This window comes from Poecilia formosa, unplaced genomic scaffold, assembly GCF_000485575.1.
Source record: "Poecilia formosa unplaced genomic scaffold, Poecilia_formosa-5.1.2 Scaffold178, whole genome shotgun sequence".
Lineage (NCBI taxonomy): Eukaryota > Metazoa > Chordata > Actinopteri > Cyprinodontiformes > Poeciliidae > Poecilia > Poecilia formosa.
This window is the reverse complement of record NW_006800117.1, coordinates 639,819-665,519: the sequence shown is the minus strand read 5'-3', so window position 1 is coordinate 665,519 and position 25,701 is coordinate 639,819. Positions and strand designations below refer to the sequence as shown.

Genomic DNA, 25,701 nt, shown 5'->3' with positions numbered 1-25,701 from the left:
CATGCTATTAGAAATATGCTAAATGTTGAAAAATTGTGACAGTATGATATGAAGATATCTTTAGTAAATCTCAAATAATTAAATGATAAAATTATTTACACCTCGAATTATTCAGGTGTTAATACCATGTAGGTCATATGTAACTCTCTCCATGTTTAAATAATTTATGTTTCCCAGCTGTCCATAGAGTTACTGCCCAAGATAAGATAATTTACTGCCAGTTTTGTTTATCAAACTCAAACATACGCCACACCAGCAGGCCAGATATGAGTTTAATGGAGGGAAGAGTCACAAAAGTTTGTGATGTTTTGATGAACTGGAGTGGGAAATGATTAAATAAACAAATACAGAAATAATTATCCTTGATTTAAACATATTATTTTTGTTCTATTTATTTTGTTTACAATTATTTAGTTACTTTCAGTTTTATTTAATATCTGACCAATATAAATATAATTTGTATGTATTATTATGCATACATATTTATATTTTTTTTCATATTTATATTGTCAGATAGCTTGCATTGTGTTTTTTCTACCTGCTGTTTTCAATTCTGCCGCTCTTTTTTTGGAATATCAACTTAAATTTTTTAGAATGTCGGAATAATAAAGAATTATCTTATTTTATTTTCCAAAATTATCCTTTTTTTCTACAGTAAATACATCAATATGAAAAAAAAATCAGATATTACAGACATGATGACAGAAATATTCCGTGATTTATATGTTTACAGCTTTGTTGTTTGTACTCTTGGAAATTGTGAATAAAAATAATTCAATTTCCGAAACAAAACTGCAAAAAGGTACCAAAATGATCTGAGCCTTAAACTGGTGTAATGGGACCATTCAGCCAGTAGAGGGAGCTGTCCGGAATGTAAAGAGCTGCAGGTCCTGACTTCGCCTGTGGGCGGCAGTGTTGCGCACTGGAAGCCTTTCCTTGTAGACAAATGGCGTCTCTTCAGCGAGCAGCAGCTGATTCCCCACCGAGAACGGCAGCAGGAACGGAGGGGAGGTAAACACGCCGCCCCCGGATTTCCTTGCAGTAGGATAGTCCGTTGTTTTCTGCGGGATCTGCGTCGCATCCTGACGGCTGGACGTCGCTTTCTTCCTCCCCGGAAATCGAGAGTTTGGAGCCTCCGCGGTGTGAAAACAACCCCCTTCCCCGCCGGAGAGGAGAGGGTCAGCTGCAGCCCGGACTCCCCTCCCCGCTGCTTCTGCTTGTTTTCGGAGGTTGTTGCTCCTCGTCAGGGCCCGGACTCGGATACGTGAGGATGGGCATCACCCCTCCGCGGCTGCCCTCCCCCTCCGCCTGACTGACTGACTGACGGCTCGGCGGCGTTAATCCAATTCAGGAGATCATCTTTTCAACCCTCCTGAGGTCAAACTATTGAGACCAGGTAAGGCTTTCAGCTCTCATCCACCGTAGCGCAGCGGGAGCTCTTCGAGCTGCTAATTTGGTTTTATTTATAGAGCTCTGCGTTTTCTCCAATCCTCCACTTTCCCTCCCTGAAATCTGCTGTTCTTCGGTGTTCATAATGACCCCAGAAAGAATCATTCCGAAGGTTTTAGGAGCATCATGGGACACGGAATGGATCTGAAAGGTCGTTCAGTTCCGTGACATTTCCATTCCAAAGAGCAGGCGACATCCATGCTGTCATTACCAGCTGAACTGGTTCTCTGGTTCTGCGGACTTTAGCAAAATATGTGATTAAAAACCAACTAGGGCTGAAACAAATAATCGATTAATTTTCATACTAGCTTTTTTTGGTCTATGATGATGTGATCGATTATCGCAACAACTTCTGGACAATTTATCGTCCAGCCAATGTTTTTTATTATCGTGGCAGCCATAGTCACCACACTTTGCACAATCAAAAAAACATTTTTATTCCACTTAACATTTTGATGCTACCTTTCATTTTGCGTTGATATTAAAGTGAGATTCTCTGTTTACGTTTGTGTTGGTAGGACAGGGGGAAAAAAGGCTCTTTCCTGCTGACTTTGTTGCTACATTTAGCAACTCTTCACACAAAAATATTGGGCATAATCAGCGTCAGCAGGTTGTAAGGGGCCGAATGAAGTAAAATAGATTTTTGTTTTTCTTTCCATCACAGTGCTTTTCCCTCATCAAACACAGACCTGCAGTTGTTGCTTTGATTCTTTTATCCATGGCAACCATTCAGTTGTGCCTGGTTGGACCCCGCCTCGCCTTCGAGGTGGAGCTCCGCCCCCTGTCAGCTCCTTCAGACTAGCCAACAGCAATTAGCAAACACCTGGTGGAACTGCTGTCCTTATAGGAGGTACTTCTCAGAGCAACGCTGGAAAAAACGTTAAGGGGTTAATAGAGGAGCCATGTTGTGATAACTTCCTGAAGGCAGAGATTCAGAAAGAGCGGGAGTTTCTTAAAGAGACAGAGGCCCAATTTCAAACTACAAAGTCAAATTTCTTTTGACTCATATTTGTAGCATATTTATAACAACTGAAGCTAAGATAATTGGTTGATTGTGCTATAAAATGGCACCATGTGCCTGTAAACACATAATACCGCTTCTATAAAGATCGTTGATCAGCCTCCAAACCGCTAGAAACAAAATGTGTAGCTGCCACCTTCACAGGTATTGATAATAAGTTTTGGCCTGGAGAGCAATCTCAGCGTTAAGCAGATTGGAAACTGGGACCCAATTACTCCCAGTTCACGGCCTGTCGGGTGCAGAGGAGGGCAGAGTACCCAACAATTACACCATCGACAGAGTACAACTACTTCAACATATTTTTACTCAAGTTAAAGTAAAAAGTATTTGTTAAAAATCTACTCAAGTTCTGACTAATTGATCAAATTATAAATCATTTACTATTTAAGAATTAAATCATCAAACAGACCAAAATGTAAAGTTAAGTGGAAATTTTGCTATTTTAAGGAGAAAATGACAATAATTCATATAACTAACAAAAAGTAACAACATTTTTCTAAATCAGTTTCTGTCAATAAAAACTTTTTAAACTTTAACAGGAACTGCCAGTGTGTGTCTGATGAGTTTCTGGTTAAAACATGTTTGTTTGTCATTCAGTGGGTAAAAAACACAGAAATTTTACCTAAATAAGATTAGAGATACTTCATAATAAAATTACTCAAATTACAGCGTAGTAGAAATATTCCTAAAAGTACATTTGTTCAAAGAAGTTATTCAGTAGATGTAGTTGAGTATCTTCCCAGCTCTGCATGTCTGATGTTACCTGGTTAGGTAACGAGGCTAACGCCTCCCCTCTCACTCAATCGCTCCTTTCTTCCGCCGTGGATTCAACCCGAAGGTGGAACGGACCGTTTGGGTGCAGTCCGTCTTCAGGGTCCGTCTGTCTGTCTGCTTATGCAACGTTCCGGTGTGTTGCTGTTGTTGGGGGTTTGAAATGATGAGGGTGGCGCCGGGTTCCAGGTGAAGCATCATGGGATGCATGCGTGCTTTTTGCCCGGCAGCGGCTCTCGCAGGTAAAATGAGACGGCCGTTATGCAACGCTCCTTGGAATCTGCTGACCGGCTGACACTTTCCAAGATTTAGCATTTCAGTAATGCTGCGTGGCTGGGAGCCTGCAGAGTTCAGTGGTATGAGGAGAACACACAATGGCTTCCTGAGAGCAGGACGAGCAGCAGGGCTGAAACGATTAATCGGATTAATCATGATTAATCGGTCATTGAAGTAATCAACTAATTTAGAAACAGAGTATGCAAACTCAAGAAATGGAGCAATCAAGCCAAAACTGCTTAAAATTTATAGTTTTTCCAACTTAAAAACCAAAATAATTTTTCTCTGGATTACTTTTATCTGCTCGGTAATAAATTAAACACGCAATAATTTAATTAAGCAACAAAGTGGTTTTATTTTGGTCTTAATAAAAACAGCTTCCTAACTTTTTGGGGTGGTTTACCAAAAAAAAAAACAAAAAAACATTTAGTTTATATATTAATCCCTTTAACTGCCCCATTTTATTTGTTTTGTGTTTAATTAATTTATTTTTTGTTTGTTTGTTCTTTTCTGTTATTTTTTTTATTTACCACCTGCTTCAGTGAGGAAATATTTGATGTGGTTTTTTTGTGTGTTTTGTTTTATTTTGGGTTTGTTTTGACTTTTACTGGTTCGTGTTTATTATTCTAATTACTTTTTTAAAATTAATAAATCACAATTAAAAAAACAACTGCTACCCAACTTTAATAGAAAAAAATAATGTACTCTAATCATTTATTTAGTAATTCTTTTTAAAACAAAAAGTAATTTACTTTAAAATTAAAATTAAACTAAAAGTGCTCTGTGCTTAACAGTTTCCGTTGAAGAAGAATTAAATTTGTCAATGAAATTCTTGTGCTACCCACTGCAGGGCCAAATCGGTAGCATTTTTGAAATGCAGACAAGCGACCACCAAAAATTGGTGGTAAGGGCCATTTGGGGCCCCCTGACCACACTTTGGACACCCCGATTTAAAGTATGATGGAAGAACAGAGGAGAAAGAGGAAAAAAGTTAAATATTGCAGCTAGATTTGCATTGATATGAAAATTTGGGCCGATGTCGGATAATTAATATCATAAATGTTTTCTGTGTCCCAACATACAAACATGGCAACCTGCTGGTCCAGGACTGGATTCTCATCTGGGACGGATCACATGTTGGCCAAAACATGAATAAATCATCGTGTTAATGGCCTCTGTACATTAGTCATGTGAACTGAAGCATCTTCACATTTAAATCAGTCCCTCCCTTTTATGAGACCATCCCATAATTTCAGCTTTGAAAATGTATAAAACATAAACTCACATCATTCATTCAGGTTTTCAGTCAGTGTTTTAAATGTGAATTTACGCGGGTTAAAGTCGTTTTTTTGTTTTTTTCAGTATTTTGGCATTTTGAAACTACTAAAAATTTGTCACAATCACAAATTTTACTGGATGAACTGATTTATTGCTTATTATGACAGACCTGACCCTGGCATCTTACTCAACTTTAAACCAAAATACCAATATTCTAAATCTTTGAGCATTTGAATTCTCGGTTTTCCAGTAAACCGGATGGAAATTGGATCAAACCTGGACGGTCCAGTTTGTGTTCGGCTAAATGCCGCTGTGATTTGGAACAAAAGGCCTCAAAGGGAGGCTCAGTGTCTTCTCACACCGCAGCTCCCTGCTCTGATTTAAGTTTCGGGTGCTGTTTTCGGCTCTCCGTCGACCTTTGAAGGGGTTTCCTTTCCTCTCGTTTGATGGGTTCACATCCTTTGTGTGTCTGCGGCGAACCCAGCAGGAAGTCGAACCCTTTCCTACGTCAGGTCGAAGCTTCCTCCTCCCACGGTTTCCCTGAGACCCGTAAAATATGTCCTGATTTCTTCATTTTGATTTATCATTGTCTTGCAAAATTTCTGTTATGGATGTTAAATTTAAAAAATGACACCATGATTGGAAGTGTTTGATATTTTCTCCCATTTTGTTCAATGATAAATATTGGTAAATCAGAAAATGAGATTTAAATGCAGCTTAGTGATATTAATCATCAGTCAATGTTAAAATACCAGTTTTAGTTTTTTTAAGTGGTTTCCTGAAGAAGCTTATTTCTGTAACAGTGAGAGAGAGAGATAAAAAACAGAGTAAATAAACAACGAAAATATTAGAAATTTTGAGATTAATCTGATAAACTTTCTAGAAGAAAATTTGGAAAAAAAATTGAAATTTCTGAGTTTCAAAAGTGGAAAATTTTTGACTGTTGAAACCAGAAATTTCCACATTTTTTCTAGAAAATTTCTGAGCTAGCAATTTTTCAACTTTTTGAACTTAGTAAATTTAGAGATTTGTCTACAAATTTTTTGCAATTAAGGTCAAAACTTCTGAAATTTTTTGAGAAAATTTTTGACTTTTCAAGCTCCAACATTTCTGTTTTCTCTAGAATTTTTCTATAATTTTTCAAAAGTTTATTTTTTATAGCTTTATAACTTTAATGTTTCGAAATCAAAAATTCAAAGTTTATGCTTCAAAATTTCTGAGATTATTCTAAAAAATTCTCACTTTATTCTAGCAAATTTTTAAGTTTTCAAATTTGTAGATTTTCTAGAAAATTTCTGAGTTTTGTCATTTGGAGGAAAGATTGCATTGTTTTTTTTCTAGAAAATTTCTGAAACTTGACGGAAATGTACTCCTTTTTTCTGTTCATATAATGTAACATATTTGAAACATGTTTCAAATACGTTACATTATTTCATTAACAATATTTGTGTGTATGGTGGTATAAATGCTGCCGCTGTCCTGCAAAACTATTTATTACCTAAAAATAAGTAACAGATATTATTTTTAATCAAAATCTTTATCGTTATCACAGTCGTTCCACACAGTATCTCGTCCATCGTCGTGAACTCTTCGCTGTGCTCTCTGTGAATGAGAATCTGGGGTCAGGCTGACTGCAGACTCTTGTTTTGTCTGAAAATCCTGGGTGGGTGATTCCTGGGACAGTTCAGGCCGTATGTGTGAGCATTAGTGTGTGTGAGCATTAGTGTGTGTGAGCGCTGGACGCTGCGCCACGGATTAGCCTGTGAGTGTCTCTCTGTTGGAGTGGCGCTCTCCCCTCTGCTTACCATGAAGACTCTATTGTCCCGCAGAATGACGGCGCTCTGCGGCACACACTCTTATTGTTTCAGTTTTTTATTAAACACATTAGTGACCTCAAGGTTTCCCTCTGAAAACTTGCTAAGCCTGGTTGTTGGAGCAGTACGGCAGTTCACCAGCAGCTAACTGTGCTTTTGTGTTAAAAAACGTAAAATGTTGACAGAAAATGTGAAAATACAACAAAATAATTGGACATTATTTTCAGTTCTTTACTTTTCCAACCGGTCTTTGACGTTCCAGCCTTTTTGCTCTTAGAGTTGGAAATGTTTCCAGACCTTAGTTTTGTAAATGTTTCAGTTTTTTGCTCCATTTTGTCGCTTGTTGTAACCGCAGGATGAGTCGAGAGGAAATCTGGGATGTGTGACTGATGGGAGCGGAGCCACATGCGCTATAACATGCGTTATAGTCTAATTAACTTCTGCACCTGAGGACAAAACGTCTCTTCTTCTATTTATTTAATAAACTAACCCAACTTTATATTCTTTTCATTTTTGGTTAGTTTTTTCTGTGCTGTATGCAGGCTTAATACATGAAACTCTGACCCAGTCTGAATTTTAGTTCTGATCAGGCTTTGGCTCTAAATCTAAACACAAGCATGAATATGAATAAATGAATAAATCTGAAAAGAGATGGACCAAGAACTGTGCCTTGGTGTACGCCTGTTTTTATTTTATGCATGTCTGAATCTTATGTCATGTTTTAGTTAAACCTCTTACTCCCTGCACGTCGTTTTTTTCTACATTTTGGTAGTTCTGGACTTATTTTTCCGAAGGTTTGATGCAGTTTCAGGATCAAACCTTTTATACTTGAACAAGCTTCTTGTTGCATCTTTCCTCCGTTTCCTGGAGCAAGACGACCCGGCTCACTCCGCTGATTAAAATCAGCCTTTACTGAATATTTCTGAGCAGATCTCATTTCCTTCTGCTGTTTGCAAATGATCCCATATTATGTCTCACAACAGGAACCAAATGTCAGACCCTGGGAGAAAAACACAGTGTCACAGATGCAGATTACAGTCACGCTTTTATGAAGATAAATTATTAGTTTTTATTCCTCCATGAAACCAAACTGCTTATTTTTGTCTCCTATATCGTCATGATTTCTATACTTATTGTATCGTTTATCATTTATCGTGATACATTTCTTATAATAAGAATTTTGATGTATCATTGTCGACTAATCCTAATTAATGACAACTTATTGTCAGGATTTATAGTTTTACGACTTTCCACTGTTTGTTCAAAGAAAACATAAATAAATACCAATAAGTTTTAACATAAATGTGAAGTTTAGTGATAAAATCTCACATCTTTATGTGACTGGTGTCTTAAAGAAACATTTTAAAACTAATATTTGTGTTTGTGGTGATGCACAAACTGCGTTTCCATTACAAATATGTCAAACTTTTGTCGAAATAAAAATTTTCCAACTGCTGTTTCCATGAAATAAGGAAGGCAATTAAAATTGAGCTTAAATAAGTTTGTTCATGCGAGACGTAAATAATATGGTCAATGGATATGCAGCCTAAAAAATAAGACATAGCACAGTAAAGTACGGTGATAAATGTCAGGTTCGTATCGCCCAGCTCTCCCAGATGAGAGCAGAAGGTTTAGTTTCGGCTGCAGCGTGCCGATAGCTGAAGCTGCAGGGACTCCAGGCTGGCAGCAGAGTCGACCCTTTGCTCTCCGCGTCCGTCAGTAGGAGCAGGCCGAGTGTGGACTTCCTGTCGTCTCCACTTAGCCGAGGAGACAACTGCATGAGCAGCGACGCATCTCTGAAGGAAGTGCGCTCCTTCTGGACTTCCTGTGTGGAGTTACGTAACACAACCGGGAGATGTGACGCACGTTTAGCAACGTTTAAGCTCTACCAATTCACTTCGTCATTCAATTTCAAAATTCAAGCTCCTTAGAGTCCTTAGAAGCAGAGCGATGTTTTTCAAATAGTCCTGAAACGATTAATTGCGATTAATCAATTAGTGCAATAATCGTCAGCTAATTTAGAGAGCGATTAATCGCTAACTGGAGAATGCAGACTCTATAATGTGACGTTTTGATGTCAGAACAACGTCTTCAGAGCTTTAACTAGGCCAAAACTGGACAACAATATAGACATTTATGAGGAAAAACCTTTTTTTGTCTGTAAATGTGTCCTACCCAGAAACAAACGGGCAGCTTTACTTTCACCTGGATCAAATTCAGTAAAAAATAAAACTAATAAAATCTTGTTTTATTTCATTATTAATTGGTTAATCTGAAAAATAACTGATGTAAAGTCAAACAGAAAGGGCTGAGCTTTTCATATTATTAGCTGCAGATTCATCTTTTGCTGCAATTAATCAATTGTTCACTAAGCAAATTCTGTTATTGCATTTAGGGGGAAAATTCTTATTTTGTTGTTTAAAATAGGAGCTGAATTATTTGATTATTTGGATTTTCTTGTATATTGTATAAGATAAGTTGGTTAAAAGAAAAATCTGCAGAATTTGTCAACTCTTATTAATTGCCAGAATAATAAATTAATAAAATAGTCATTAGCTGCAACTTTAATCTGTTATTTTTGCTAATTGTAGCCCAAAAATTAAATAAGACCAATTTAAATGAGTATTTAAGACAGAAATCTTAAGAAAGTTGGCAGTTTCTGTCTTATTCTGCATCAATTTATTTTTTCCTTTTTAAAAATCACTTTTTTTTATTTGTCTGATATCATTTTCTTAATCTGTACTCAGGTCCTGAATTTTGTATTTTTCTCCACTTCTTGTTCAACGAGAACATCAATAAATGTCGGCACCACTAGTGATTACCTAAAAAATAAGTAACATATGGTGCCTTATCATAATCTTTATCACAATAGTGCCACCAAATAAAGTTAAAGATGTCAAGTTTATTTTGCATAACATCAAGAACAACAGTTTGAGAAACTTTTTATTTTTTTAAATTGTTAAAATTAAATTTATCTTAATTAATTTCTAATTATAAGAATTTTGATTTCTTTTTGTCACAATAAATTCCAGTTAATTATGTCCATATCATCAGCATTCTTAGTTTGACTACTTTCTCCACTGTTTGTTCACTGAAAATATCATTAAAAATCGATACATTTCAAATATAATTAATGTAAAGTTAGTGTGTGCAGCTTAGTGGTAAAAATAAATGTTTTAAGTGAGTTTTAAAACGGATGCGGTGCATGCATTCACTTTTATCTTTGTGACAATTATACCACAAAATGTTGTCATAAAACCTTAAATCCATGTCAGTTTTTAGGAGAGGAAAGCCCGTTTCTCGGGTTTCTGCAGAAAGCCGCTGCTGAGTCGGGTGAATCCTGTAATCCTGCTGCCTGCGTGGGCCAAACTGGGCAAACAGCCATTAACATGATAATTAACCTGTTTGGTTGTTTTCTCTGTGGCAGGTGGCAAACATAACGACAGCCCAGCTGATTTCACCGCTGGCTCTTCACGTTTAACTGTTCACTTCCTTCCTGTAAAGTGAACTTTCTGGCCAAACTGGTGGAAATATATTTATCTGCTTTGTCTCATTTAGGCATTCGCTTCCTGTTATTTTATTAGGTTTTTAACAGGCTGTGTCCAGTTATAATAAGGTTTCTGTAATACAGAACGTATCACGACATAGTATATCTCCCTCTAAATGTTATAATTTGGCCGATAAATTGTCACAGAAGTTATTGCGATAAATGATATAAAGCTAATGGCAAAATAATGCAATAAACTTTCATTTATTATGAACATGTAACCCTGGAACTGGAAGATATTTTAAATATGCAACATAAATAAACAAAACAATTAGAATGTATTTTGAAGTCTGTAAACAAAATTGTCCTTCGAAAAAAGACAAAAACTCCAGACTGAAGATTTTTATTATCCAATTTTGTAGAAGGAGAAAAACGATAAATCATTCAAATGGAAATTATTGAGCTCATTTTAATTTATCATGTGATGAATTGACTTATTGTGACAGGACTAATTAGACATCTGCCTGTTTGCTTCAGGAAGTGATTCTTTGGAACGGAGATTTAACTCACACTTTCAGTTTTATAGTTTTGCAAACTGTGGCCGATTTTGCCAGAATAGATTTTAAACAGTTTACTGTTCAACAAAATGCGGCACATTCTGGATACCAAACAAGTATCATTTGCTTTACGGGTGGCGATCCTGAGGGGAGGAAACAGAGCTGCTATGTAAATGGACTTCAAAATAAGAGCAAGAATAATAAACATCTAAACTGCTTAGTTTTTAACAGCCGATAAGCGTAACTTCAAAACGGACGTCAAACTTTGTTAAGCTTTTTTCTGTTTACCTTGGTAAAAACCACTAGCTAGCACGCTTGTTTCGTTGTATTTACCCAGAATGCTGTGCGTTGTAGTCCACTTCCTGCTTTGGTCCGCTTGGCTTTCACATATGAACTCAAACCAGAGTTCAGCTGAACTGAACCAGGTTTTATTTTTGTCTGGTTGACTACGCGTTCACACCGCCCCGACCGAACCGGACTTCATTGGAAACGGACTGAACAGGACTGGAGTGAACGCATCCTAACGCAGGGGTGGTCAAACTTTTTGCATGAAGAGCCAAAATCCCCAAGGTGGAAGAATTTAGGGGCCAACATGAAGAAAAAATCTTTGTGTTGTACTTAATATTTTCAGCTTTAGAAGTTAAAAATTTGCCGTCATAAAAGAAAATTACAAGAAGTGCAGGAAGGCCACGTTTGTGCCATTCCTGAATTACAGTCAGCGCCCACACAAAATTCGTCAAAAGGTCACAAATGGCCCCTGGGCCACACGTTGGACACCCCTACATAAAAACATTGAATTTTTCATTTCGTTTATAATAAATGTCCTCCTGGTGAGCCAACAGTCTTAGAAATCTCGCCAGCAGGAGGAAACGGCGCAGATGAAACGTAGCGTTCCCACTTATTTATTCCAAAGGGATGGAAAAGCAGGAAGGAAGTGGCAAGGGAGGAGCCGCTTATTACAGAATAATGGCCTTCTCACCGAGCGAGCCGCTGATCTGGGTCTCATTTACGTTCAATATGTCATTTAGATAATTTAATTAACTTATTTAATACTCATTTTCATTCTGGTTAGAAATAAAGAAAGCTTGTTGATGAACTTCTCATAGATTATTGTCAGGAATGTTTCCTCGTTGTCTCGCGCTCCATGCCCTGTCCAACATGGCGGCAGCTGAGTGGCGTCTGTTTTGTGCAGGAGGGAAATGGACTGATCCCTTTCTTTCTCTCTCTCTCTGCAGTTTGCTTCCACATTCAGTGAGGAACGTAAACAGAGTCTTACACAATACTGTGATGTCCTGTTATATAATTTCACTCTGGAAACCGTCAACTCAGCTGAAAATGTTCAATATTCTTTAATGTTTCCCACAGCAGTAAACAAAAGCAATATTATTTTTAAAATGCAGTAAATTGGGAAAGTTTTTGGTTTGCAGGATGTAGAAATGAAATCTTTATGCACAGTTAATATTCAGTCAACCTTTTGTTCCACCACAGCTTAATTTATATGAACCAATAAAAAATCTGTTTACAAACTTTTGTTTGTTAAAAGTTATCTGGAAAGATGAGGAGATGAAAATCAGGAATATTTTAACTAAATCTGCAGTGAACTTCTGGTATATTTAATTCCTAACTTCTCCCTTAGTTTCCTGTAAAACTCTCTGAACAGTGTCTTCAGTCAGAGGCTTCTTCGCATTCACTGTAACACAGACTGCTACAGAGATTTGTCCTGATAATAACCATCAATATCTACAATAATTCTGAAGAATTAATGAGTTACAGCAACATTATTTTCATTTTTGAATTGGTTTGTATGCAAATAAACTTGATTTTTACTTAAAAAAAGGTTTTGGGTTAAACATTTAACCCAAAACCTTTAAGTAATATTTTTTGTTCCAATATAAAATAAATACAAAAACAGTCACATTTCTTAGAACTGACAGCAGTTTAGCTTTTGCTAATGTATATAAATTAATTTATTTTGTCCGTCTTGGTGCCCTCCAGGCCTCCATAACCCGACCCGCCGCATGTTTTAATGCATGTTTGTGGGTTTCTGTCTGGGCCATTAAGTCGTTAGGTCATAAATTATGCTGCAGCTTGTTAATATAAGAGCAGCCTTTCAGAGTGATGACCGACACATGGGGACAACCACTTAGGATTGCATTTGACTCCCAGCTCTTACCTTATTGATTATTTTTTATTACTTTTTACCCTGACCTGCCCATTCATCCGACATAGAGACCCACAGGCTGCTCCCTGTTGAGGGAAACTACCTGTTTTCTAATGTATTAATCTTGTTTTTGTTTGTTTATTGTTTTTTTGTTTTTTTTCAGGGCTGGACGATATGGCTGCATTATTAGTCAATATCAATTAGGGCTGCATAATTAAATCGATTCTACGATATGTATCGATATTTCCCCCCCTCGGAATGTATCGATTTTTCATCCGCGAGTATCGATCCATTAAAACATAGTGGTCCATAGCCTTATAGCATCTTTTTTACATGTCTGGTTTGTGATGGCGTAGCAGCAAGACTCCGCCTCCCTCAGTCTCACTTTCAACTTGTGCTTAAAGTGCACATTATAAACTACACACCAGTTTTTAAATTGTGTTAATAGGCCAAGTAAAACCGGAGTTATGGTAAATTAAGTAAGTTTTTCCGAATGTCAGAGAAATGTCAAAAACCGGCTTTTCCGGTTATGTGACAGGAAATGAGCTTCCAAACGTAAAAATGAAACGCAACGTTAGATTCCTTTGTTTTTAGAAATCTCACTCTTAAGACCTACTTAAAACTAACTGAATTAGACAAACAAAAAGTCATGAGGAAATAAAACTAACCTATAATGAAAGGCCAGATGAGGCTTTTCCTCTGCCTGCATCTCCCAGAATGCTATGCGGTTCTGGATCAGAGTTCAGTGAATATTCTGTCAGATGTATTATCTATTGATATTGATATTGATATATCATTGATTGTTTTTAAGCTTAGCTAGTCAAGTTTGACTCCGTTTCCCAGAATCCATCTGGATTGAAACGTTTTCAGTGTTGGTCTGAACAGGAAGTTGGGCCCCAAGTCACACAGTCTAGTTCAGCCCTGCTGCTGCGTAAATAAAATGACTTGCTTACTTAATGTCTGGTTGCGAATCTCTATTTTAAATAAATGATGTAATCTGATGTCATTTCCTTTCTAAACCACACTCTTCCCTCTTCGGTTCACTTCTCCGCCCTGATTGGTCGTTAAGTTTTTATAAACTCATAGCGGAGCATCCCCACTGCTGGTTGCTTCATGTTGATCAACACGAAGTCTGGAAACGAACGAACGGATGAGGATCTGAATGAGTCAGAGCCGAGGTGTGGAGTTTTCTCCGCAGTCCTCCCACAGACCACATGATGAAGAAATGTGAAGGAGGAAGAGTTCATTATTAAATGAGATATGTTGCAGAGTCAACCAGGAACTGACTCACTGCTTAGAGTGGCGGGTGGAAAGTTGCCCAACGCAGAAAAGTTGCTGCATCTCTACTCGGTTATACTGCACACAGAAGATGACAAGTAATCCAAAAAAACATCGAGGTTTTGTTTAAAAACAGAGAAATAGGTATCAGTCAGATTTGATCATGTTATCAAATTGCTTTAGAGAATTGAAAACAACGGGGAAAAAAGCAGAAATCTGTTAGCATTGCCTATCAGTGCGGGTTCACAGTTGATTTAGTCCTAATAAATGGCCTATTAAAGGCCTCTAATGCTGCAAAACCTAGATTTACCTTTATGAACTGATCAGTGTTTCTTTGAGAACCACTTGGGGCCCATAGTAACTTCACAATACTCCACTGCTGAAGAACAATGTACTGTAACTCATTAAGTTTCCTACAGAGTATCTGAATCATCCAGATGAGGCCAAAGTGATATTTGTTTAGATGTTGGTATGCAGAGAACCAGATTTAGAGTGCTTCTGTGTGTGCTTATTGCACAACACTCCACTGATGAAGAAAACGCATTGCAACTCATTAAAAAGTTTTTAGTTTTATCCTGATGATCTTAAATCATCATAAAAAATATAAACTTAATTTACAAAGGTCTGAATAAGCTCAATTTTAATTTAGGCTTGTACATTTAGCTTTTCTTTTTCTTCCATTTTTAATTAATAGATATTAAAATATGAATCTTTTGTGGTGACTGAAGTAGAGGATCGGTTCTGGACGACATCCGGCCCGTTTCCTTGTTTCCTCCTGCCTTACCGGGTCGCACATGGACGCAGCACGAGCCCACAGATTGGTGCTGTGAACTCTTGAACCTCGTTCTCCTCCCGTTCTTTGTCCTCTGCTGCCAACCAGCAAACTGACGCAGACTGATCTGTGGTTTTTCATCTTTCTTCGTTGCCTCCTCCATCTCTGAAATCCTCCTCCGGCTGGTTGCTAGGCAGCAAGGGGAGAGGTTGATAGTGCTGACGCTGAGAGCGCAGGACCACTTCCTGTAAACAGCAGAGTGGGAGCTGTTTGCGCTCAGCTGCAGGCTGAGACGAGACGGCCCAAAATAACCCATTCCGGCTCTCAGAAAGAGGGGCAGCCATGTTACTTAATGCAAAGTGAATTTTCACAGTGGGCTTAGATGGCTGTTGTAGATGACCACAGGATTTTCCAAAGCCTTTGAGCTGTTTTCTTCTTTAATGCCACAAAGTGTGTTGTTTGAAATGAAGCGGAACATGGCTGACGTTGGGTGTTTATGCAGGAAAACTGGTGTCACTCTGCATATAAAGGGCCGGTTTGTGTGCGCGCTCACTCACTCCAGAGTGCATTTATTAGTCCATGAGGCTTAATCTGACAAAGCACATCTTTAACTCACGGATTAAGTGGAGACAAACATAAATGAGCTGCCTCTGTCCTCTGCTTTTCCCTTATTTCCTTAAAGCGATCCATGACCACTGGAACATGTTGGCCTGAATATGTCGTAGTTTTCATATTAACCTAAAAGTTGGTGTTTGGGATACGAAAAAACTCATAAGTTACTTCAAAAATATCAAAAATGTTAAAAATACCGTTTTATGTGAAGGTCATGCAGGTCGATGTGGTCAGGCCGCAAACATCCTTTCATTTAGACACGAGACATCTGTTGAACCAAACTAACATGATCGGCTTGTAATCTATGGTTTATTATGTAAACTGGAGCTAATACGATTAGCTAGAGCTAATAAAACTAGCAGGAGCTAACGCCATTAGCTAATAAATCTAGCTAATGGAGATAATGCCATTAGCTAGAGCACCAACATTAGCAGAGTTGAACGCCATTGGCAAAGCCATCAGCAGGCGCTTACACCATTAACCAGAGCTAATGAAACTAGCAGGAACTAGTGCTATCAAGTAGAGCTAACACCATTAGCTGGAGCTAGTGCCTTTAGCTATATCTAACGTTAATTGGATTTAAAGCCAGCTAGAGCTTACATTATGCATAGCGGAGGCCATTAGCTTGAGCTTATGCCATTAGCAGGATCTTACACCATTAGCTAGAGCTAATGACATTAGCAGAGGCTGACAACATTAGCAGAGGCTAGCACCATTAGCTATAGAAATAAAACAAATTGGAAGATGATGAATGGACGTATAAATTGACAATGAAGCATCTTTTAATTTTGAAACACGATTCTTGAGAGAAAAGTTTTGGTCCCGATGCTAACTGTAAACATCTGGAGTTAGAAATTCTAGCTCTATTTCTAGGTTAGCATTTCCAACATAAACACCAGCTTTTTTCTGCGTTCTCTCCATTTTATCCTTCTGTTTTCTCTTATTTCTACATTTTGCCTTCTTTTTCATCACGCTCTGCCTCACATTTAAACGGATGATTGATACTCGATGTGCAAAAATGACTTTACTGGCTGGACATCAGCGACCCTGGATGTACTGCAGCATAAACAACATAATGTGAATTCTGTGTTTACATTGACGGCGGCTCTCCTCTGTCCTGTCTCAGCTGTGTGGAGGTGAAGATGACCACAGCACGGTACCGGCCCACCTGGGAGTTGGCCGTTGACCCCCTGGTTTCCTGTAAACTGTGCCTTGGAGAGTTTCCACTGGAGCAGATGACCACCATCACGCAGTGCCAATGTGTTTTCTGCACACTGGTGAGTTTTACAGATTCTGTCACTTTGAAGCTAAGTGTGCTAATTGTTTACAAAGTTAGCTAAAGCATTAAAGCGCTAAGCTAAATTTAGTTTGGTTACATGCACATTAGAATTTATCCAAAACATTGATTTAGGTGAAGCTACTAAAAGTGAAAAATGAATTATACTACTAGAGCATTCAAATCTAACTGGAAAAAATAACTTAAGGGAAACTGAGTGTGCTAATAGTTTACAAAGTTACCAAAATGCTAAAATTCTAAACCAAAAATTAGCTCTGCTATTAGCACATTTGTGGTTTATCACATAACATCCTAATAAAATATATTAATGATAAAAAGGTAAAATGTGAAAAAGATCTTGGTTTATGATCACTTCTGGCTTATCCAGACATATTTCTGTGTATTCAATGAAGCAATGTGACATTTTAACACAGTGAAAACCACCAAAATAGTTTCAGTAAACTCTGGTTTATCATCTGATGTTACAGAAAGAAAGTGACATCCGTTGGTTTTTACAGCCTAACCAAGAATAAGCTCTAAATTTAGTTGCCATTTCCTCAAACCGGCTGGCGGCAGCGGTTACCAGAGTTCACTCACCACAGATTATGACAGAGGGCAGAGACCCTGTAAACACGTCTGAGCTGAGCTCTGCTATCTGATACTTGATATCTACTATTTACTTTGCAATTTTTTCTAATCTGAAAGAAGTTAAATAGAGGCTGAAGTTAAACTTTTCCTGGCTGTGGACGCTCTGGTTTCACAGCCGGAGCATTTTGGAGGATTTCCACTGGAAACATGAGGAGAAAAGGTTTGTGAGGTGTGAATACTTTCTATGCAGCTCTGACCTGTGGTTTTTCATTTTCAGTGCCTGAAGCAGTATGTGGAGCTCCTGATTAAAGAAGGCCTTGAAACTGCAATTAGCTGTCCTGACTCTGCCTGCCCTAAAAGAGGACATTTGCAGGAAAATGAGGTAAAAATCAAAACTGTCATCACCAAAAATGTTTTTGTTTTAGTCAGAGCCGGCCCAAGGCATTAGCAAACTAAGCAGCCTGACCAGCTAATTTTGATTTTGGCTGATATGAATTTTTTTTTAGATTACATTTTTTTGTTGTCTGAAATGTTGCTAAATGTAGCAAGAAAGTCGGTGAGTTTGCCACAGTGGGGTAAATATTGTTAACTGTAAAGGTTCAGGCCTGACCTGGTTGGTCTCACTGCAGAGCAGAAGAGGACAGAGGCTGATTTATAAACCTTTGCTGTCAAAGAAGAGATTAGGTGATAAGATGGGCTTCACATGTAAGTATCGGCCGATTACGATCCCCCAAAATTAAGTAAATCGGTCCCAGAAATCGACTGGTTGATAAATCAGGTGGCCAATAAATGTATCCTATATTAAACATGAATATAATATAAACAGCCAGAGATGCATTAAGTTTATAGCAGGTGTGTGAATAACCTAATGATCAGGCTGCTGATTGCAGCCTGTCCACATTGTTAGCAGAACTAGAGGGCCCCAAAACCATATTTCGCTTGGGGCCCCATGGAGGTTTGGTCCGGCCCTGGTTTTAATCCATAACATAAAGTGATAAATTGTGTTTATGTTGGGTCAATGAGAAAAGGTGGGTTGTTGTGAGTTGTGCTGAGTACAGTTTGATCGAGTTGGAAAACTTCTGGTGTACCTCATGGCTGTGTTCTCAGTTCTTTGCTTTTCACATAATGGGGAAACCTGATGGTAACACACTCATTCATATAAATTATTAGTTATTGGTTTAATTTGAAAATGAGCCTCAGCAATTTCATCTCACTAAGTGTTTTTTGTTGTTGCGTTTAAATTATTTAAGATAATTATTTTAGTACCAAATAAAGATATCCTGCTTTAATGCAAACTATTGGACTAATATCTGATATTATTATTGCTGTTATGGCCAAAAGCTGATATTTATCTGTATTACATGACTTAAATATATATTTCCTGATATTTTTGAGACATGGATATTATTAATGATTTTGTGCTGGGCAGTAAAGGGAAAATAATGCAGAAAAACCAGTGAAGCATAACTGAAAACCACCTGTATTATCCTCTTTTCTCACTCTTTGTGGCAAGCCCATTGCCATAGCAACTGACTTACAACAGCTTTACTAGCATATCAGGATTCAAAAACCTGCAGTTCCCCGCGCAAGGAACTGATCATTCAGTCCATTACAGTTTCATTTTTTCAGGCTTGATGTTTATTTTATGATTGTTAATAAATTATCAGATTCTGCAGCACATCTCCATGTTAAGGTTGTCAAAGTCAAGCTAGCATAGCTGACCTACTTCCCTCACTATTTGTTTTATTTTTTATTAAATTTTTCCTGACCTTCTTATCTGGTTGTCTAATTAGCTGCAAAGCACTGAATCCTTTTTTTTCTTTGTCATGCGTATATTTAAGATTTAGCGCGTTGTGTTGACAACCTGATGGCTAGTCATCGTCAGCTAGCTGCTTTTTGCCCTCCAGCAGGCGGCTGGGGGCGTGTCGTCACATTGCAACATGTTTATAAGTCAAAGAAATCCTTTCTGCAACATGTTACATCCTTCTAAAGCTGCCGCTCAGCTCCGCCCGTTCTGTGTGGGTCGGATCCGCTCGGTTCTTTACTGAGAGGCTCATCGTGGTTCTGCCACCGCAGCATTATGTTTCTGATCAATTAGCATCTGATCGACTTGCTGCTGATGAAACCCCAGCTACTCCTGCCTGTCTTTCTCTTCTCTCAGCAGGTCCTTCGCTGTGAAATTGATTCTTCTTTACAAAGCCTGAACGTTCGATGCATCGACCACTAAATGAGGCTAACCCTGTTTGCTCCTCTCTCTATTTCCTCCCACAAAATAAGAATCAGATCCAGGGATGGACTTACAATTTGATTTGGTGGTACTGCTGTGATAAATTTTCTAGAAAAAGCATTGAGATTTTTGAGCTCCAAAAGTATTTGCAGTAAAAAAATCTGAAATTTCCAAATTATTTTCTAGAAAATTTCAGAGATTAATCTCAACATTTCTGAGTTTAAAAAGTTAAAAGATTTGCTAGAAAAAAACTGGAACTTTGAGAAATTTTCTAGAGAAAACTTGGAAATTTGAGTTTTCCCTTTTATGAAGCTCAGAAAATGTTCAAAAGTCTAAAATTTTCAACTTTTTAAACTAAGAAATTTGTGGAAATAATCTTCTTCAGGACGCCTCCGATATAAAACAGTGAATAACATCACTAAGCTGCACACAGTCAAGTCACTTAATCTTATTTTCTAATTTACTGTTTTTTTTTTAATTGAAGCTCTCATTGAACAAAAAGGGAAGAAAACGGCAAAAATAAAATTTCCAATCATACCATCAGATTTTTTCATTATTTGGCATCAGTAACTAAACTTTCTCTTGATTTCAGAAGCAAGAAAAATAACAAAACTGGAGCTTAATAAGATGATATTCCCGAAATGATGGATGTATTTCTGTCAGCTGAATAATTTCCTTGTGTGTCTGCAGATCGAGTGCATGGTGGCGGCGGAGATGATGCAGAGGTACAAGAAGCTTCAGTTCGAACGCGGTGAGTTTATTCCTGGATTCAGACAGGGCCTTGAAAACCTTGAAAATGCTTGAATTTCAGTCACGTGTTTATTACAAAACTGGACAGTTTAGTAATGAAGTGTAATCTGATGTTTGATTAAAGGCTTGAATTTGGAAACTATTATTTAGAGCTAAAACCAGATATTTCCATACGCTTTATAAAAAGACAGATAATTTTTTTTCTCAGTGTCTGAAGTTAAATCAGATGAACATTTTTCTTGTTTAATTTGGTTTGGATCAGAACAGCCAGAACATTTTTCTGTCTCAGACGAGTTGGACGTGCTTCTGGTGTTCTCGGGGTTCTTGGCAGAGAAAACAGGGGAAGAAGCAATAAAATGGAAGAACAACAATCCGTGAACTTTGACCCAGTAGGAAAAGAAAATTGTCTTTGGAGGCAGATGCAAATAATTGAAATAGTTTGTAGAAGGAGTGGAAGACAGTTTATTTATCGGCCAGCAGAATAACTAAATAGTGTTTCTGTGTTTTACTAACATATTTGGACATTTAGATATTTAATATTAAAGTGTAATGAAAAATAAACAAGGGTAATATAAAAATTGAGAAGTGACAGAAACATTCTTTAAATACAGTTTAAAAAGCATTTTCAGCTGATTAAGTCACCTAAATATTTATTCAGCTTTAAAATAAAATCACAAATGATTGCATCACATAATTATATAATATAATATAATTATAATTAATTATTCTGCAGTTTGAAGGTTTGCCGTACGATGGAGGATTAGGGCAAAGCTGAGAAAGTAATATTTAAGAAAAGCAATATTATTTAATATTACAATAAAGTAATATTACGTGAATAAAGTTTTACGATACAAAAATAAAGTCGTAAGTTTGCGAGAATGAAGTCATATTACGTAAAGTCAAAAAAACACAAAAAAGTCTTAATGATGCAAAAAAAGTAATATTACCGTTACTTCTCTTGTAGCACTACAAGAAAAGCCATAATAATGAATAGTAATAATGCATGGATAATCTCATAATAATGTTAGAATAATCACAATAATGTGAAAAAAGTCTTATTACTGTTTTAATAATTACGACTTTTCTCATCTTACTGCGAGAAAAGTTGTAATAATACGAGAAAAGTCACAATAGAGTAAAGTTGTTTTGAGAATAAAACCTGATGACGACCCAGACGTTTCATGAAATCCTCTAAAGATCGACTGAAATAAAGAACCTGAAAGTTGAAGCCTTTACCTCGGCTGGTTGGTGGACCAACCTCCTAACTTTCTCCTTCATTAGGAAACTGTTTCGTTTTTCTTTTTTGCAGTGATTAAAACAATATTAATTTCTGTTTAGACATAATTTAGTTTTTTAAACAGTGATGTATTTACTGCTGTGGCTCCAGAGGTTCTGTTGGACCCGTGCAGGACGTGGTGCCCGTCCTCCAGCTGCCAGGCCGTCTGCCAGCTGAAAGAAACCGACTCCCCGGCTCTGCCTCAGCTGGTCCAGTGCGCCGTCTGCGCCCTGGAGTTCTGCTCCGCCTGCAAGGCCGCCTGGCACCCGGGGCAGGCCTGCCAGGAGAGCAGCCCGCCCATCGCTTCCTTCCTCCCCGGGGAAAACAGGTACCAGGAGCCCCGAAACACCAGGAAAACAACAACTAACAGTCTGAAGCTCTGTAAAAATGTGTGGATAGAAATAAATATCTGTCCACTTAAAAGTTTTTGTGGAACTTTTGCAAAAAAAGTTCCACATCTTGAAACTTTTTTTGTAATATTATGACTTTAAAATAATTATTTTTGTTTTATAAAAATGACACAATTATTTGCATTATGATCTGCAAATAATAATTCACATTATTTTGAAGCACATCTTAAAATAATGTGCTTTTATTTTAAAAGCGAGTCAGACGTAATGTAACTGGGTTCCTGCTGGTTTCCAGCTCTTTCTATAAGAACGAAGAGGACGACGCCCCCATCAAGCGCTGCCCCAAGTGTAAAGTCTACATCGAGAGAGACGAGGGCTGCGCCCAGATGATGTGCAAGAACTGCAAACACGCCTTCTGCTGGTACTGCCTGGAGTCCTTGGATGTGAGTTGGCCTCGTTTTACCTTAAAGGGAAACTACTAATAAAAATTCACATTTTTCATGTTTTTGTTTTTCCATGTGGGTCTCAAAAAATACAAAGCACTTAAAGAGACTTTCTCATCAATATTAAGGATTTTGTTTTACTTAAAACAAGCTCGTATATGTAGATGAAAACTTATAAGTTAGTTTTGTCTTATTTCAAGTGAAGTAAGATGTTTGCATTTGAAAGTAGACAAAAAATACTTTGTTAGGTTTTGTGTTTTTGAATTATGGGTCACCTTTAAAAAATACAATTGGAGAAAATAAATGAACTGGTCAGAGAAGATTAAAATTTTCATTTCGGTTCATTGGAAGAGATAAATTTGATTGTGGATTCATCAGCTGGTTGCATGAGGAGACATCTAGACGTGTTTAAGGCTGCTAATGGTTGCTATTTAACTCTGTGTGTGTGTGTGTGTGTGTGTGTGCCAGGATGACTTCCTGCTGATCCACTATGACAAAGGGCCATGTCGGAACAAACTGGGTCACTCCAGGGCGTCGGTGATCTGGCACAGAACACAGGTGAGAACGTTTTCCTGTTCCTACACTTGATGTTCCTTTCTTATGTGTTTCTCTGATGTTGTGGAGTTTATCTGATTTAGACACGTTTTAGTAACTTGTGGTGAATGAACAGGCAAAACAATAAACTTCATTTAAATTGCAACAATGTACTGAAGAGCTGTAAAATTGTAAGCTGTAAACATTTTTAGCCGTAAAATTAACAACCCTGAACAAAAAGATCCAAACAACCTGATTCCAAATTAAATCTGGTGGCTCCAGATCAAGTTTTTATACTTTTTTTGGGATGGAAAAGAGAGATGGCTTTCCTCCAGCACCCCTGGTGGCTGGATGACTGAACTGCTAAAAACTTGGTGAAGTTGGCTAAAAATCTGCAATTAATTTGTTTATTTCCATGTGGCGCTCCAGCTGAAGACTGGAACAAGTACTTTTATAAATAGTAAAGAATTATTGACTTTAAAACAAACTCATATCCTGCTGAAAAGTTAGTTTTGTCTTATTTAATTACTTCCGAAGATATTTGCACTAGAACTAGACCAAAATACTTGGTAAGATTTTGTTTTTTTGCTGTGTTTAAGTCATCAGACTGAATCTAAATGAGATCAAGATGGGCTTTGACTAGACCCAGGACTTCTTCTCCAGTATCACTGGTTTTGTTTTCAGTGGTTGTCCTGGTGAAGCATCCAGCAGACGGTTTCCTTTGACTCATCAATCTGGCTTTAATTATCACACATCTGTGGATCCTGCTAACTTCCTCCAACTTTAAAGTTTTGTTGACTTTCAGAGAGTAGCATAAAGTAAACTCAGGAGAAAGAATGTGCTTCGATCTCCCACAGATAGTTTTATTTCTGAAGTTTCACCTTCGGAGTTCGGCGTTGTCTATTCAGAGCGCGGTGCGTCACTGTGTCCGACGTACTTGCTATTTTCCGGCATTAGCATACACGTTGGCATCTGTTCTGAGCGGGCCAGGCTGAGTCATGTGATTGCACTTCATCTGGCTGAATCCTGCTGCAGCTTTCTCCCTCCGTCGGCTGCTTCTCATCTCCCCAGAAACGAGAAATGTTCCAGGATGAGCGTGTTTGTAGGACAGCAGTCTCTGAATAATCTAAACCAGAGAACAGCGTCTAGACCGGCTAACTGGTCCAACCTGTGCTTCACAGGAAGAAACAGTTTGTTTACCACAAACACAAATAAAACACTGAAAAATGATTAACAATCCTAAATATGTCCTCCTCTCTCCCAACCGGCAGGAAAAACATGTTTCAGTTCCAACTCGTCTTTTCTTCTTACTCCCCAAGTTGTTCATTTTGTTGTGCTTTGGTTCCCCCTAGTGGTGAATTAAATAAGTTACACTAAAGCGCAAAAAAAAACCTGCTTGATAAATTAAAACAAGCTCAATAATTTCCATCTGCATGATTTATTGTTTTTCTCTTTTCTGTTTTCTACCTGAGAAATTTCTTCAGTCTGGTGTTTTGGTCTTTTTTATTGAAGAACAGTTTTGTTTACAGAGACTTCATAATTCATTATTACTTGTTGTTTCTTTTGTTTTTTTATTTATGTTGGATATTTAAATTGTCTTCCAGTTCCAAAGATAAATGCTCATTAGAATTTAAAGTTTGTTGATCTTTGAGAATGTGTTCTTGGATTATCACTCCAGTGAAAATGTTCTCAAAACAACAATGTTATCGTTTATCACGTTAACATTTGCTGTAAAATTGTCATATGTAGTCCGAAGGAGATCTGGAAATTTTAATTTCTTACTAAATTTATCCTCTATTCTTTTATCTACATCAACATTCTGCAATTGCTAAAATCCTAAAAATCATATTTTTCCTCAGTTCAGCAAAATAAAACTCACTTAAAGCCACAGCTGTTACAAGATCTTGTCATTTTTATGAAGATCTACAGTGAAATGTATTATTTGTGCAAAACTGCCATTTTATTTCTATCTTTAGGTTTTGAAATGTATTTAGAAAGCATAAAGTTTCCAAGAAGATAAAGAAAAAATGGATCTAAAAACATTACTGGTAGTTTTTTTTTGTATAATTATGTGGTGGACATGCAACAAAAAAATGGAAAAATGCTAAACCTTAGTTTATTACATTTATATCTATAAACTTTTGTTAATTTGTTATAATTTTAGCCACAGATTATTGAGACATTGTGAACATTAATTTCCTTCCTTTTTTCATTTTATTTGTTTTTTCCTTTCTTCCTTTTCTTTTCTTTCTTTTGCGTCCATCTTTATTTCATGTTATTTTGTGAGGAAATGAGAAAATGAACAAGGATTTGGTTCTAACGTCCCTTTGCTGCCCCCTGCTGTCCAATGCTAGCAACTGAACATCTATAGAATATCTTTGAAAATGTAATTTATTTCCATGATTAAATTCAAAAAGTGAATCTCATAAACTCTACAGACAGTAATATAATTCAGGGGGTTATTGAAGGTAATGAACTCAGAGTCTCAGTGAATTTAAATATTTCATCGGACCAAAAAGAGTTATTTAAGCATAAAAATGTTAGCAGACTTCATTAAATCCAGTCAGTACTTGATTGGGGCTCCTTTTACATTAATTCCTGCATCAGTTTGTAGTTCTGCTGAAATGTTTCCGTTTAATCCAACGATCTTTGCATTGAATTTTCACACAGAGTGACACTAAGAACACGTTTTTAGATGTGTTTTTCTTATTGTTAGGTTGGATCTGTGTTTTGTTTTGTTTTTTTACATAATTCTCTGACCCAGAAAAAAAGCATATTTTA

General features: G+C 37.3%; 1 protein-coding gene across 1 annotated transcript in view; it reads left to right on the top strand.

Moving 5' to 3' along the window:
• Positions 1 to 870: 870 nt before the first annotated feature.
• Positions 871 to 25,701, top strand: part of rnf144aa (ring finger protein 144aa) — a 28,330-nt gene continuing 3,499 nt past the window's right edge. The window contains exons 1-7 of the mRNA XM_007565533.2: positions 871 to 1,396; positions 16,603 to 16,753; positions 17,618 to 17,722; positions 20,258 to 20,318; positions 21,705 to 21,921; positions 22,239 to 22,386; positions 22,855 to 22,944. Coding sequence (XP_007565595.1) covers positions 16,619 to 16,753; positions 17,618 to 17,722; positions 20,258 to 20,318; positions 21,705 to 21,921; positions 22,239 to 22,386; positions 22,855 to 22,944 — 756 coding nt within the window. The 5' untranslated portion in view covers positions 871 to 1,396; positions 16,603 to 16,618. The remainder of the gene's footprint in view (positions 1,397 to 16,602; positions 16,754 to 17,617; positions 17,723 to 20,257; positions 20,319 to 21,704; positions 21,922 to 22,238; positions 22,387 to 22,854; positions 22,945 to 25,701) is intronic.